The sequence below is a fragment of the Capra hircus genome, chromosome 17 (genome assembly GCF_001704415.2).
Source record: "Capra hircus breed San Clemente chromosome 17, ASM170441v1, whole genome shotgun sequence".
NCBI lineage: Eukaryota > Metazoa > Chordata > Mammalia > Artiodactyla > Bovidae > Capra > Capra hircus.
This window is the reverse complement of record NC_030824.1, coordinates 30,898,178-30,914,278: the sequence shown is the minus strand read 5'-3', so window position 1 is coordinate 30,914,278 and position 16,101 is coordinate 30,898,178. Positions and strand designations below refer to the sequence as shown.

Here is a 16,101-nt window from a genome sequence, read left to right as displayed (position 1 = left end):
AGTGGTGATGATGGTGGTGATGGTGGTGATGATGATGGCGGCGGTGATGGTGATGATGGTGGTGATGGCAGTGGTGGTGGTGATGATGGTGGTGATGGTGGTGATGATGGCGGTGATGGTGGTGGTGATGGCAGTGGTGGTGGTGATGATGGCGGTGATGGTGGTGATGATGGTGGTGATGGTGGTGATGGCAGTGGTGGTGGTGATGGTGGTGATTATGGCAGTGGTGGTGGTGGTGATGGTGATGGTGATGGTAGAAGTGTGGATCTGGGCCTGAACCCTTTCTCCCAGTTTGATACAGAGGGTAGTGCAACTAAAATAGTACACGACAACAGCTTTTGTTGACTGTAACACTAACAGTACTTCTCTTAACAGTTTCTGCTTATTAAACACTTGAAAAATATAAAGTTATTTAAAGTTCAGCAGTTGTGTTTCTAATCACAGAAGAGTTGAAGTACTTAAAAGGTCAATTATTGTCTGATAGGAAGACATCTTTTTTAATAAACCAAACAAGTTAATTGGCAAATCAAATTCTGATTAAAACACATTTTAGCTCCCAAACCATAGAATTACTTTAAGACTACATACAGTCCTCAAGAGCACCACAGGTAACTTTTCAGTTTTAACAAAATTTCTTTAAAACCCCCTGAATGAAAAGACAATGTTCTTCCCATCAAGATTTCAAAACATACCAATTTTAAAAAATAGACTTCAGGGGACTTCCCTAGTGGTCCAGAGGTTAAGTCCCCATGCTCCCACTGCAGGGAACATGGATACCATCCCTGGTCAGGGATCTAAATTCCCACATGCCATACAGTGTGGCCGAAAAAAGAAAGAAAAAGAAAAGAAAAACAGACTTCCATTTTTAGAGCAGTATCAGGTTCACCACAAAACGGGAGTGGCAGGTGCAGAGGTTCCCCACGTACCCGCTGCTCCTCACATGCACAGCCTTCCGCAAGAGCAGCATCCCCACCAGAGGGCATGTCTGCTATGACTGACCACCCAGAGTCCAGAGCTTCACGGGGGTTCACTCCTGGGTACATATCCCACGCTGTCTGGACAAATCATGACACGCACCCACCACTCAGCACCATGCAGCAAAGGTTCACTGTCCTCCCCCCACCCACCACCACCCAAGCCCTGACAACCACGGTCTCTTTACTGTCTCCACGGCTCTGTCATTTCCACGATGTTACACGGTGATTCTCACAACAGCACACCATCACATCAGCCTCTCCTGACTGCCTCTTTCACTGTCATGAGCTTTTAAGTTTGCCGCTGTCCTTTCTTGGCTATAGCTCATTTCTCTTTAGCATGAAAAATATTCGACCAAAAATACCTTACATTTTAATCCCTCATCTAGGATATAATCTAGCCTAGCCCAGGTGACCTACTCACTCTCTACATTTATATGCCAAGTTATTTAACTTTCCCATGTCTTTTTAGCCATAGTCTGAATTCTAAGAACAAAATCTACAAAGGATTTGTAAAGGTTGGTCCTTTGCTCTTCCACACAAATAAAAGTGACTTTGCCCAACTTCACAAGGGGTTTTAATTGAAACTACACTGACTTTACACATTTATTTGTGGAACTGGATCTCTCTCTCTTCAGATAATATACATGCATTCCTCTAACGATTTTAAAAATTTCTCCCTGGCAGTATCACGTATCTTTTCTCAGAAATATCCTTAGATCTCTTGTAGTTTTGGCTGCGGTGTGCATTACTTGTTGATTCTAATTTTTCTTAAACAGGTATAGATGAATACAAGTCTAGAAAGGAAAGCGCTAATGTGAAAGAACTGACAGATTTGTGAAGAGAAACACCTATTCTTGGAGCACACCAAGGGTCTGGCCTGAACTATGAGAAGCACCAAGAACTGAGGAACCTGAGCTCCGCCCAAGCCGCAGAATAGATGGTCAAGCCTGAATCAGCACTATCCTTCCAAGCCATCCTCTTAAACTCACCTGTGCCAAGCTGGCCCGACTGTGGAAACCAGCAAAATGAGCGAGTTCTCTAACAACAGACGGCCCTCCCAGAGTTGAAACCCAGACGGCGCTTTGCGCTCCCAGGGCACACTGCACGAGCGTGTGGTCAGTGTCCAGCCCCGCTCCTCCTGTGACATCGGCCTGCTGGGGTGCACAGGCTCCTGGTGACTTTCCGCCGGGGAACTGTACCTAGTCCTCTCAGACTCCTCATCCCAGTTCAGGTTCCTCTCTATAGAGGATGATTTAAAAAGAAAAAAAAAAAAAAGAGACCTTTTTTCTTCAGGTGTGACTTGTGATGTTCTGAGTTTGGGGCAGCCGTCAGAAAGCCAGTTCATCCTGAGGATGAGCCAGTGTCGGCTGTGATCTCGGAGCTCCTGCTGCCTGGCGTATGCAGCTGCAGATATTCCCCACGTTCCCAAGGTGTCGGCTTTGGGAACCTCAGACACGAGAAGGTCAGAGAAGGTCAGAGAAGCTGCACACAAGCACTGCACTCTAGTGCAAAAAGGCATTTCCCAAGGAGGGCAGGTTAAGCTATCAGATGCTGGTGTGTGTGGACTGCAATGAATCCATCACCTAAATGCAGGGCAGGCAGGAGAGCTGGGTGTCTCACTGTCAGAGGGTGGTCTGCAGATAAGCCAGGTGGGGAGGGTGGGATGGTCCCCATGCCCATGGATAACGGGCAACAGAGAAGCCAGCACCAACTCACGTTTAACTGAACACAGGCGCAGGCACCACAGACAGCAGTATGTACAGAGCCACGGATACACACGGAACACAAAGCAACAAAGAGCAAAGATCCTGAGTGCTGTAACTAACTGCCGGCACAGCCAAAAAAATATTTTTTAAAAGTAACATTTTACCTCTGTTTTCTTTCTTCCTAAAACCCAGAACCCCAGTCTAGTCACGTGAGAAACATCAAACAAATTCTAACAATTGGTATCCTATGCAATACGTGACTCCTAGTTCTTGAAACCATCAAAGTCACCAAAACAAAGTCTGAGAAACTGCCAGAGCTGAGTGGAGCCAAGTAGACACGACAACTATTAATAAATGCGCCATCTTATTAACCAAGATGTTACTAATAGGGAGGCTTGTGCAAGGTACACAGACGCTCCCTACTATCATCTCAACTGCTCTGCAAATCTACAACTGTTCTAAAAAATAAAATCTAGTTTAAAATATTTTCCCCATCTCTCAACCAGTAAGACAGGAAGTTACAAATTATAGGAAAAAGAGAATAAACAATGTCATTAATTTTCTACGTCTTCTCCTGCTGATTCAGGTCAAACTGTGGGAGTCCCTGCTCTGCTTCAGGATGAGCACTTGGTCCCACACGGCATGAGTGGTGAGGAGCAGAGGCCTAGGGAGCTCAAGAGGCCTCAGTGGAGGGAGACCCACCCCGGGAGCACCCAATGACTTCAAAGCGGCTCCCAGGAGGAGGGGAAGCGGAAGGCCCATCGGGGCCCCGTGCAGCCCCACGTCTGCCATCCCCGCAACAGGGGGCTGGGAGCCTCAAAGGAGAGGTGCCTGGTTCACAAGCTGAGCCACCAGGGAAGTCAGAGCTCACATTTGCACCAGATTCACATCTGCCTTCTCCTCCCAAGAGAACACCTAGATGCGGCTGCTATGGACCTTTCACTTCAATGCACACTCAGCCCCTCAACATTCCTGCTTCTCTGAGGCCAAATAAGACTCATCTAAAGAGTGATTTAGAATCAGAGAACTACCAAACCTATGGGGATTCTGATGTGTGCAACGTGAACCTTCACACCAAACACACGGTAAACCAACGAGCTACCCAGGAACCCCTGCTCTCCCCAGTCTCTCTAGTCCTTTCTGGAACAAGAAGGAGCAGAAACAGACACATAAGGGAAAGTTACAGTGGGAGCCCTGTGACCTTGGGGCTCAGAGAGGGACTTGGTCAAATACTAGTCATCTTTGGGCAAAAAGTGTTCACTACACAAAGGTGTGCACGCAAACGTGCTAAGTCGCTTCAGTTGTGTCCAATTCTTTGTGACCCTTTGGACTGTCCAAGCTTCTCTGTCCATGGGGTTCTCCAGGCAAGAATACTAGAGCGAGTTGCCATGCCCTCCTCCAGGCAATCTTCCTGACCCAGGGATCGAACCCATGTCGACATCTCCTGCACTGGCAGGTGGGTTCTTAACCACTAGTGCCACCTGGGTGTTCACCACATAGAGACAAACACACCAAATTCTATGAGCTGCTAAGGCAGCACCTGGGATGGAGCATGGCCTTACTTCTACCGTGGTTCCTGCTTCTTTTTGCCTGGAGACTCGACCAAGACAGAGCCAGCCCCGGCCAAGCCTGACTGGAGAGGCTCCAGGGGCTGGGCTCTGGGACACTAAGGCCATCACTCTGCACACTCTCAGCCTCCGGTGGCTGATGGATGGGTGTGACTCAAAGGCCCTCCTGCAGAGTGGATGCTGACCACACCCCGTATGGATGGAGATCATCCCCGAGCAGCGAGCATCGTGGAACACAAAGTCAGATGATCCTCTTACCACTCCATAAGCGGCGTATCCCAGGTTTTACGTTTGTGTAAAAACTGCTACAAATGAAAACAACACAGGTCTAACTAATGGCAGTTATATCTCTGACCAAGGTTCCCTAAGACGGGATCAGGAAACCCAAAGTGAATCAACTCACTGAAACCAATCATACACAGAATATTGTGTACTTTTCATTATAAACATATATTAACCAAACAGGTGGACTCTGTCACAAATTCCATTTCACTTAACAACTTGGGAGCAGAGCTATGCCAAGCAGGGTGAAGGGCTCGGTACCACATGGAAGGGACCAGAGGGAAACAGAAATGACTTAAGGCAGCAAGCCGAGCCGAGGCTCAGCACAAGGAGCACCAACTGGCTGCAGTAGGTGCCCCGAGTCTGCAGCAGGCACAGCCCACACACCCCCGAACCCTCCAATTCCACATCATTCACTCACCACCCTTCTTTCACGGCAAGGAATCTCTCTCTGATCTGAACCACAAATCAAAATCAACAGCAGAATCAGGTATAAGAGCAGAAACCAAGAGATCTTAAAAGCAGTCTTGAGAAAGTTTAAGGCTTTGAGACAAGCTGTGACCCGGGACCCTTTGCTGTAGTGCGTGGGCCTGGACAAATGTCTCAACAGATGACAAATGTCTCAAGAAACTAGAAGGGGCTAAAAATAATTGCATGCATGTACAGTTGGGGCAAGTTATGAACAAAAGACACAAGAAGACCAAAAAATCTAACTGCAAATTCTGAAGATCCAGGAACAAAAGCAGAGTGTTGGGAGTAAAGGCAGGGTACTGTGCATGCCCTCTGCACACACCACCACCCAGGGGTGGGCCCACCACCGATGCCACCCTCCAGCCTGATCCCTGGACGCACTCCTACGCTCACCCCACATGAGGAACCAGCTCAGCTCACTCCCCTCTCTTCTCCGGGAGCAAGCCAGGGCACCTAGGGCACCTGTTACTTGTTCTCTTACCCTCTGCTGCAGCAGGGGCCCAATAAAGCCTCGTCTGAATTTTGTGTCTGGTCTCTTGTCAATTTCTACTGATTAAGGAGGCCAAACACCCTGGTCAGTAACAGCCTGACATAAGAAGAAAAGGCACAGGAGATAAAATCTAGAGCACTATGTCTCCAGGACAGAAGGACTGCACGGGTCAGCAGGCAGCCCTGCCATGGTCATGGTCAGAGTGACACCCCCGGACACTGTCCCTCCCCTGATCTGATCCTCAGCACTCAGCACGCGAGGACCACTGGCTCAAGGAGGCGTCTCTCTTTTTAGAAGGACACTTCTCGGTGCGCTTTCACCGCCAGGGCTCATCCTGGTGCACATCATGCCTGGACACTGCCCCCAAGGGCCCAGAGCTCAGAGTGCTCACCCCACAGGTAATGCCAAACAAGAGGAGACTCGCACGTACCTGACCGGGCGATGCCGCTGTCCCTGTCTTCATTCTGTCCTCTGCTCGGCATGTCAACCGGGGTGCTGTGTGCTGTGGGAGGCAAGGAAACCTGGTCAGCGGACTGTTCAAATCAATTGCGCTCGTTTTTATGATGGCTAGTGAGGACCGGCTTGAGTGTACATAGAGAGGAACGAGAAAGTAGAATTCAGTGCAGCAAAGACAGAGATCGGGGAGGAAGAGGAGAGGGGTGAGGAAGAGCAGGAAAGACCCGAGAGGAGGCGGCGGGGTGGGGGGAGCAGGAGAAAAGAGGGGGAGGAGGAGGGAAAGAGAGGGGGCAGAAAAGAGAGGGGAGGAGGAAAGGAGGGGCGGGGGGAGAGCAGCAGGGCGGGGTGGGGCGGGGGAGGAGGAGGCAGGATCAGGTGCCTGTCCTATTGCAACAGACTTTTCCCATACTCACCTCTAACTGAATCATAAACTATGTGGGCACTTGATCAATGAACTGCATCCTGCAGTGGATACTTTGAGGCCATTTTCCTCATTAGTAGATTTTACATAATATTTAAGTATTTTCAATATATTAGAATGTATTTCAAAATATTAAGAAATTTCAAAATGCTTTATAATCAGTTTTAGTAACAACTACAGGCAACCTAGAGAACTACGTGAAAACCATTTCATAAATTTGAAAAATGTGTCTCTGTTTTATAACCCATTCTCTTGGTAGATAGAAAACACGTATTTATCTTCAACGATTTTTTGCTCCACCTCTTTTCCATACATACCTAGATTCAGAATTATTGTAGACTTGCTTAGAAAACACTCTATTTTATACATAGTATCAGTAGTGAAATAGATAACTGAAGAGAACCTACTGTATACACAAGGAACTCTACCCAGTGCTCTGTGGTGATCTGAATGGGAAGGGAACCCAGAAAAGAGATGATATACGCATACGTAAAGCTGCTTCACTGTGCTGTACAGTAGAAACTCGCACTACACTGTAAAGCAACAGTACTCCAAAAAAAAACTAACAAAAAAAGAAAACACTCTAAAGGAGTACAGACTTCTAGGAAAGCTTCAGATCGGTCTTAACTATTTCCTTATTGAGCTAGAAGGCAGCTGACCTGTGGCTACAGTTAGCTTTATAGTGCACAAGGTTGCCCTGCCTGAGTGTTATATTTGCCAGCTATTTTGTGAAGCATGTTTGTTTTTGCAATTTTCAGGAGAGTGTATAAACAAACATGTTATCCTCACTTTGAGATAGGTAGGAGAGTGTCTGTCAGTTAACTAGAGTGTCTAGCATATTTTAGGCTACAAAGAAAAACGGAATGAAGCATACCATTTGCCATAAACACAACCTTTAAAGTTAGCAGTGAAGCCTTCCACACTTGTTAATCATGCCAACCTACAGCAGATAGCAGACAGCCTCAGCTAGACCAGGCTCTGCTCAGAGTGTACCTACCCAGACAGACGCAGACAATTACACCTGTAAAGAAGCTGGAAAATGCATCTGAGCTACTTAAGTGCCACAGAGAGAGAATGTGAGTGAGGTTGGTCTTCCATGCTGTTGTTAGAGTGACTTTGGAAGAGACTGTGCAGCTAAGGATGCAGGTGAAAAATGGACTAAAGATGCCATGGTAAAGAGACAGTTCACAGCAGAAGAGGCTGAGGAAGATCAAAGATATTATCTTCTTAGAAATACAAAGGGCTCATTCTGGATCAAAATCAGCTTACACTGGGGTATTAATGGAGACTTTTACAATAGGGGTTCACGGGTGGAAGTTTCAGAACATGGGGAACTTGGCAGCATTTGGAACTAATTATCTCAAGAGCCCCTTGGATTTCTAGAGAGGTGCCAAACAGGATTTGTTTCCAAGAACCTGCCCAGGATTTATTAACGTGTGCAGGTCACACCGTGCTCAGCATTCCACACAAACCTGCAAAGAAAGAGGCGCTGCGGCTGAGCCGGAGAGGTCCTCCCTCGGCCGCCCCTGGGGGCAGCTTGCCGCCGCATCCCTGCAGCGCACCTGCGGCGGAGACGACACGGGGCAGACAAGGCACACACAGAATAAACACAGATTAAAGATACTGCCAGAACAAAACAACACCGCAAACTCAAAGAAAGCAAAACGCACACCCGCGGGGGGGGCGTCCAGAAAGCAAGACCCATCTAGGCGGCGGAGTTTACCTAGGTTACTTCCGGTCCGACATGGACCCAGGTTATTCTGATTTGTGTTCAGTTTCCCCAGGTTAGGATCTTGGTTGATGTATTCGAAGCTGTCTTGCAAGCTAAGTCCAGAAGGGGATGGAAGGGAGAGAAACATCAAGAGATGAATACAGCTGCTTGTTAACAGGCTCTCAGGTATAAGACAATCTACCAGTTGGTCAGATTTTTCTTTATAAATTAATAAAGTCTCACATCTACTGGAGGGAATTAATTTTCAGGGGAATTTGTTAAAAGACAAGAAAGGTTCTGAGAGGTAGTTCAACCTATAAAACTAAATGACACATTCCAAACATTTACAATCCAAATATACAATTTCACATTATATAAGGGGGAATAAGAAACTCTAAAATCTTGTTTTGGTGACTAAGACCAAGGCTAATGCTATTAATTTCAAGGGTAATTTTACATAAGCCTTCAAAATGAAATTCATTTTAACTCTTAATTAACATCCAGGAGAAATTTGGCAACCTTTTTCAGGAAGATCATATAACAGAAATTATGATTTTTATAGGAGTCTGATTCTACAACTTCTAAAAAGTTAGAATTACTTATAAATAAACATGTGAGAGGGCTTCCCTGGTGGCTCAGATGGTAAAGAATCTGTCTGCAATGAGGAAGACCCAGGTTCTATCCCTGGGTTGGGAAGATACCCTGCAGAAGGGAATGGCAACCCACTCTAGTATTCCTGCCTGGAGAATTCTATGGACAGATGAGCCTAATGGGCTACAATCCTTGGGATCACAAAGACTCAGACATGACTGAGTGACTAACACAACAACATACGTGTGAGAGAAGCAGATTTTAATAATTTATTGTATTTACTAAGAAGTGAAATAAAGATTTTGAGGATAATACAGCATAATGAGGCAAAAATCATTTTTATTTAAATCTGAACTCAATATTTTATTAGCGGGAGTTAGTATAATAAATGCTCAGGTAGTAGCAAATATCTGAAAAAGAATACCTCACCAAAAAAAAAGAAACATTAATTCCTACGCTTGCTGCTGCTGCTGCTAAGTCACTTCAGTCGTGTCCGACTCTGTGCGACCTCATAGACGGGAGCCCACCAGGCTCCGCCATCCCTGGGATTCTCCAGGCAAGAACACTGGAGTGGGTTGCCATTTCCTTCTCCAATGCATGAAAGGGAAAAGTGAAAATGAAGTCGCTCAGTCGCGTCTGACTCCTAGCGACCCCATGGACTGCAGCCTACCAGGCTCCTCCCTCAATGGGATTTTCCAGGCAAAAGTACTGGAGTGGGGTGCCACTGCCTTCTGTGATTCCTACGCTTAAGTCCTGACAATCCAGTCTCAAAATGCTCAAAAATATAAATTCTTTACCGGGCTGAAAAGTAAGCAGACTTACTCAAAGGCACCCAAATTTGCAGAGGAACATACTTTCAATTTCCAAAGACTGTAAAAAAATACAGCCTTTATCTGACCCCGAAGAATACCCCTTTAATTTATAATAAACATTTCTTTCAAACTTACCCAAGTATAACAAATGTTTTTTCATTCAAAAAAAGAACTATATAAAATATTTCTGCTTGGAAAATTCGTAATACATGAACAAATGTACCAAGGTAAGAGTTAAGTCAGACACTGAAATATTCTTAGTCTACACAGAAGACCAAAATTAAAAGTTGGGGGAGGAACTCAGGAGCAAAAATCAAAACACTGCCTGACCCGAGTCCCCACCAACTGCAGAGGTGGCACAGATGGCTCAGACAGCGAGCACAGACAACCTCTCCTGCCATTCAGGGGCCTCTCAGCCTGGCAAACTCACCCTGTGCCTCATTCCTTTAACAGACAAGGCTTTAAGATTTTTTTTTAATGTGGGCCATTTTAAAAGTCTTTATTGAATTTGTTACAACACTGCTTTTGTACAATGTTTTTGGTTTTTTGGCTATGAGGCATGCAGGGTCCCAGCTCCCTGACCAGGGATTGAACCTGTATGCCCTGCATTGGAAGGCAAAATCTTAACTATTGGACCACCAGGGAAAAGTTCTGATAAGACTTTAAGATAAAATAATATTGGGGAAAAATAATATTGGCCACTCATTACTGTAGCCCCTCCTTTTTTACCCTTCACATTTCATTTTGCAGGAAATGAAAACTTGGTGTCTTTCAATAGGAACAGAGAGTAACAGGTAGAGACCCCAAACATATGTATAGACAGATCTGTCTTCAAGGCCAACTGTTAAGGTCCAGGGCCTTTTTACACTCACTGGGTACCAGACAACGGCCACCTTGAAAACCCTGTGTTAATGTGGACTCGTCCTGCTTCTCATCTCAAAAAGAGTCACAAAGAGTGACCCCATCCAGAAACAGCTACTTGGAACAATGCGGGGTGGAGGGGGGACACCCCAGAGACATCCACTTGAAACAATGAGGGGTGGGGGCACACCCCAGAAACAGCGACTTGCAACAGCAGGGGTGGGGGCACACCCCAGAAACAGCCACGAACTGTGGGGGGTGGAGGGGGACACCCCAGAAACAGCCACTTGGAACAGTGGGGTGGGGGACACCCCACACTTACTTGTTTGTACTCCCACAGAAACTGCCCATCCTGGCGGAGAAGACTTTACTAACCATCAGCTGCGGAGGAGAACTGGGGGAAAAGACAAAAGAACAGAGCAGGGAGAGATGCTTTTTCATTTGCTTGCTTTTATTTCTACTTTTTCTGAAGCTTTTATATTTTATTTGACAAAGAATGAGACATGTATTTTTCAAATCATTGTATCAGTGGGGTGCCTAGATTTCTCTTTTCTAATTTTATCATTTTAAAATCCCAAGGATGTTAAAACCCTAGAAGAGAGACACGGAGACATTTCTGGGGGCCATTTTCCTTGGGAGCAAGTATTTCAGACGAACAAACTTCGCTTAGCAGGAATCTTTCAAAGTAGAAGTTTGTTTTCTCTCAGGTTACTTTTTCATCTGCCACATGGCACAGAATGAACAGACAGGAGACATGGAGGACGGGGAAAGGCTTTCTTTCATAAATCATATAGCTTGTGCCTCAAGCAAGCTAAATTCTGTTCTGACATGCAGACAACGGACATATTCTTTAATGGAATCGCATTTTCTTTTTTGCAGCAGTTTTTATTCTAGACACCATTCCCTGGAAACAGAAATAAACGTGGCATTCATTCAATGATTTTTAAAAAAAAAAAATAAGAAAAAAATATGTACCTCAGTAAAAGGAAAGAGCCATGACTAAAATTTTAATCTGAATATGGAAAATTTATGAGATTTTGAAAAACTTAAAATATTTGAATAATTCTGATAGAAAGTGTCGCTACTACTAACCTGGCAGATAGTCAGAAGACTTTGGTATGCATTTTTCACTTACAGTACTTAGTTAAAGCTTAGGATTTTGTTCTGCTAAACTGATTCAAGGTCAGAGTTATGTAGGAAGAGTCTATTTTAACTGTTAAAGATGCATGAAAAATATCAAGTGCTAACAACATCAGATGACAGTCTATTATTTAACTGTGTAAGTTTTTTAGGCATGTGTGAATTAGGAGTCAACATCCCCATGCTGTGTTTCACTCACCGTATGTAGTGAATCTTCAGGGTGGAGCCTTGGTAGCTCATGGCCACCGAGCCGAACATCATCTCCCCGAGCATGCTGACGTCAGAGGCGGGCCGCGTGTACTATTGGACGTGAAAGGAACCACCACAGCGCCATGCACAGTGCGAGAGAGAACAACGCTCAGCCTGTTGGTAATTAGATCTGCTTCTCAAAGCAGCATCTGATAGCTTTACAACCTTAGTGACTGTAAAAATGGCGACTGCCCACTTTTTCCCCCCAAATAATCACGAATGCTCATGATTTCTTCTTTACACATGATATCCTCACACAGGACCCAAGCATTTTACTGAAGCTCATTTTTAATCTTTTTTTATGAGAAACAAAGGTTTTCCTCATCTCGATTTACAAAGGCTAAGTAGAAAGATTAGGTGATGGAAGAGACAGGGTGACTACTCTCTTGGTACTAAGAACACATCCTGGGAAGAAACAGTCCAGGATTATCCAACCAAAATTAACACTGCTGAACAAAACGCCCCTTGCGGCAGGTGAGGTCCAAGAGATGACAGTCTGATCTCCCTAAAGTTTTACAAAAATATTTTTTAAATATCTAAACCCTTACCTCTGACCAGTCTTTCACATCCCTTTTGCCAGCACAGAGGGCTGCCTCCCCCCACAACTATTCACAGCGCTCTAGTGATGGCCTCGCCTTCTGTGAAATCCAGTGGCGACTTCCCAGTTTGTTTTATTAAATGTCTCACAATATCTGATGTGCTAACTGCTCTCTTTCTTAAATATCTCTGCTTTCCCGACTCATCCCCTGGACAGAACTGTTCCTTCGAGGGCCCTCCTATCACTGCCCATGTCCACACCCACTGCTGTGATTCTGGTTCTTCCCAACATGTGGGAACCCCCACACCTTCATCTCTGGACCCTGACTTGCCTGGGGCTCTGGAAGCCAGCAGCCAAATGCCTTCACTCACATGGCACAAAATCTGTATGTTGTGAAATATGATGGTATGTGAGTGGATGAGTGTGAAGAGAGGATGCTCAGCGCCTACTGTAAATGCTGGTGACACACGATAAGGATGAGTGTCAACCAAACCAGGAGCACCCACATGGCCTGACCAAAACCAAACCACGACCTCCCGTAACTTGGGCCACCAGCCAGGTTCTTGGCTGCTTTGCTTTCTACTCAAGCAAAAACGTGGCATCATCCTTAACGCTCCCTTCTTTTAACTCAAAATCCACACACATACACATATATATTTACACACAGAAGGGCACACACATACACCTACTTACACATATTTGCAGAGAAGGAAAAAGAAACAGAAATCAATCTAATTTAATAGGCTCCTACCAATCCCTTCTCACTACATGCAGACAGAACTGACAGGCTTTCACGTTCTTCATTAATAACTTCGACCTACCATCTCCATTTCTTAATCTGCTTTCTCTTGAAGCTCAAGGTCCATGTGCGAGTTGTGATTCTCAACTCACTGCTAATTCACTCTGCACTGTTGTAACCACACTGCTCTGAGACCTTGGATTCTGTCGAATATGGGTGGATGTGCGCAACCATCCTGGCCATGAAGAGAACAACGTTCTATATGTCTGTGGTTGCTGCTACCTTCCCTGGGTTTGCTGTTCTAGCAACATGGTAGAAAAACTCACATGGCTAAAAAGATAAAAATAAAAACTTATCTATCCTCCACAAGTAGTACCCTTCTGCAAGTCATATTTATGAAACAACTTCCCTTATGCCTGTTGGCCAATATTCTGCAATAACCCTTAACCTCTGCTTACTTACACACACACACACTCTCTCACACACACACACTCTCTCACACACACACACACCATAAAAATGCTACCAGCCCTCTATTCTTCACACTCAACTTAGGTCTTGCCTTTCCATCTGCTCCTATAAGAAGCTTTCTTCCTTCTACTGGCAAGAGCTATTTTCTCAGGATGTCTGCCTGCATCCCCAGACTCCCCAGAACTCTTTTGACAAAACTGGAAAATATGTGCATTAGCCTGGTTCTGACAACCGAGCAAGCAAAACAGGAGGGATCGCCTCCTTTGCAATATTCCTTTTTGGTTTGGTCTGTGTTGCACTGGATTCCCCTCTGCTCCACTTTTCTCTAGTTTTTATGGAGAGGTAAAAGCCAAAGCACCGACCTAAAACACCTGAGACACATTTTTGGATCTGCAGTCTGCTACTGCAGGAGCGGGCGCCTCCAGCACCGTGATCCCCGTGGGGAAGTGACAGTAAGTGACTTCAGCCCTCAGGCTGTTGCGTTCGCAGGGGCGGCTTTACCTGGTACTTGGGAAGCTGCTCCTTGGCATGTGGTAAAGATCCCCCTGAAGGGCCGTGAGCAGCAGGGCCACCTCCTGAGCAGCTTTTGGCCGGCACTTTTGCAGGGAGGTCCTCCGTTCTCTGGGTGAAGAGAGAGAGAGACAGGGTGAACACACCACCACCAAGTGTACCAGGCTCCCCACACACGCTCGCTGGGGAGCCCTTCCTTAAACCACTCTGCAACTAAAGAGTAGCCCCTGCTTGTCGCAACTAGAGAAAAGCCTGCATAGCATCGAAGACCCAGCACAGCCGAAAATATAATAAATAAAATTATTTTTTAAAAACCATTCTCTTTGTTTTATTATCATTGTTCTTTTTTTGGAGGTACGGTGCAGCTTCAGGGATCTGAGTTCCCCAACCAAGGAATGAATCTGGGCCCTTGCCATGAATGCGCTGAGTCTTAACCACTGGACCAGCAGGGGATTTCTCAAGAATATTCTCTTTAAATAATGCAGCTGTTATTGAAGTTTCAATTCATACTTGAAAATCATCAATGAGACCTGACCTCTGTTCTGATTATTAGAGGACTTTGGAGTACTTTGTAGAGTCACAGATTAGCATACTGATGAGGATACAGTCTTTGCTTCAAATTTAAATTTTCACCAGGCAGAAGGAATTAGGAAGGCAGAAGGATTCATTTGGAAAGTCCGGGCATGTGCTTTCATAACACACCCTCCTGCACTGCTTCAGAGAAGGTCACGCGGTCGGGCTTGTGAAAGATGAAGACGGAGCACTGAACAGGGGCTCCTGTGATCACCCAACACGTGACGCAACACAGCCTCCAGAGGTCAGGGCTCGCGGGGCACGAGCTACACACATTTCCTACATGGAGTCCAGGGCTGGTTTCTGTGACAGTGACACAGAGGAACAAAGATACACCTGTACTAACCTTTCCCATCCTCCTGTGCCAAGACACACTCCCTCCTACTGACGCAGCCTGCCCCCTCTGTGATGCGTGGTTTCTATCCTCAGCCTTACTTGCTTTGTGTGTGCAGCTCTGCTTGGACGACCATGAATGCAACTGCAGCTTATCTAATCTGCAATGTGACAGTCACACTGGTGGTCGAATGCAAATGCCTGCAGTCATGTGCCTGCTGCCAACTGCTGACGCTTGGTGCCTGCCGGTGGGGGGGAAGGCTGAAGATGGGGAGGGGCGGAAGGGGAACAGGAAGCATGTGTCCCCAGTGGTCACGGGCAGGGATGGAGGCCCAGGATGTGGCGTCCTCCCTGAGCATACGCACACCCTCAGTGGTCTCCTCGGGTCTGCCCGCTGCTTCATGCTGCTGAAGCCAGGAACACGGCCCTGCAGAGACACACGATCCACACCTGTCCCACACCACCAGGCCCTCTGGCCAAGCCACCCGCGGGTGGTGACAGCACCCAGTCCAGTGAGCAGAGCCCAGACTGCACTTGTTCGGTTGGTTCAGACAGCTTCCAAGCCTACCCAGGACCAGCTGCTTCTGTAATTATTAATAAATGAGCACTTTCCGGGACACTTCTGTTGCACACCCCAGGGTCATCACTGCCCCTACAGACACGATTCTGGTTCCTTTTGCCAACCAGTGAGAATTTTTTCCCTCTACCTGTTACCACCATCCAGAGCCCAGGTGACAGAATGTGGATGTGCAAATATACCATCTGTGCAATGCCTTCAGGGAAATAGGAAATGATGCGGGAAATCAGGGGGGAAATGCATGCTGTTCACCAAACAAAGGGCCAAGTACCAGCTCACCTGAACTTAGGTACGAATCTACCATGCAAGCCTCAGGAAGTCATCTGAGAGACTTCTCATCCCCCAGTCCCCCACTTACCTAACAAGCCTGACAACTACTGTAATGATTAGCTACCTGGCCGACTTCCACGTGAGAGCACCATGGGATCTGCCCAGCTAAACTGCCTTTAACCAAACACTTCCTTCCTGTAGAAACGACCTTATCAGAAGCAGGAAGAGATCTCAGCCCTGAAGTGACGTAGACTGTGACAAACTATTCAGTTACTTAGCTGCACATTCTCTCAAGTGCCAAGATTCAGTCAATACAGGTGGCAGGTTACTGAACATGAACAGAAGGAACAGAAAA

General features: G+C 46.2%; 1 protein-coding gene across 5 annotated transcripts in view; it reads right to left on the bottom strand.

The window, feature by feature from the left end:
- Positions 1–16,101, bottom strand: part of FNIP2 (folliculin interacting protein 2) — a 125,417-nt gene that overhangs the window by 47,414 nt on the left and 61,902 nt on the right. For 3 of the 5 annotated variants that reach the window (XR_001919404.1, XM_018061487.1, XM_013970544.2), the window contains exons 3-8: positions 13,985–14,104; positions 11,686–11,786; positions 10,669–10,740; positions 8,095–8,195; positions 7,844–7,933; positions 5,925–5,996 (exon numbers count right to left, since the gene is read on the bottom strand). Coding sequence is in view for 4 of the 5 variants with exons in the window: in XM_018061487.1 (XP_017916976.1) it covers positions 5,925–5,996; positions 7,844–7,933; positions 8,095–8,195; positions 10,669–10,740; positions 11,686–11,786; positions 13,985–14,104 (556 nt within the window). In the remaining variant the exon portion in view is untranslated. The remainder of the gene's footprint in view (positions 1–5,924; positions 5,997–7,843; positions 7,934–8,094; positions 8,196–10,668; positions 10,741–11,685; positions 11,787–13,984; positions 14,105–16,101) is intronic. The other 2 variants (XM_018061489.1, XM_018061488.1) reach the window with 1 other exon arrangement.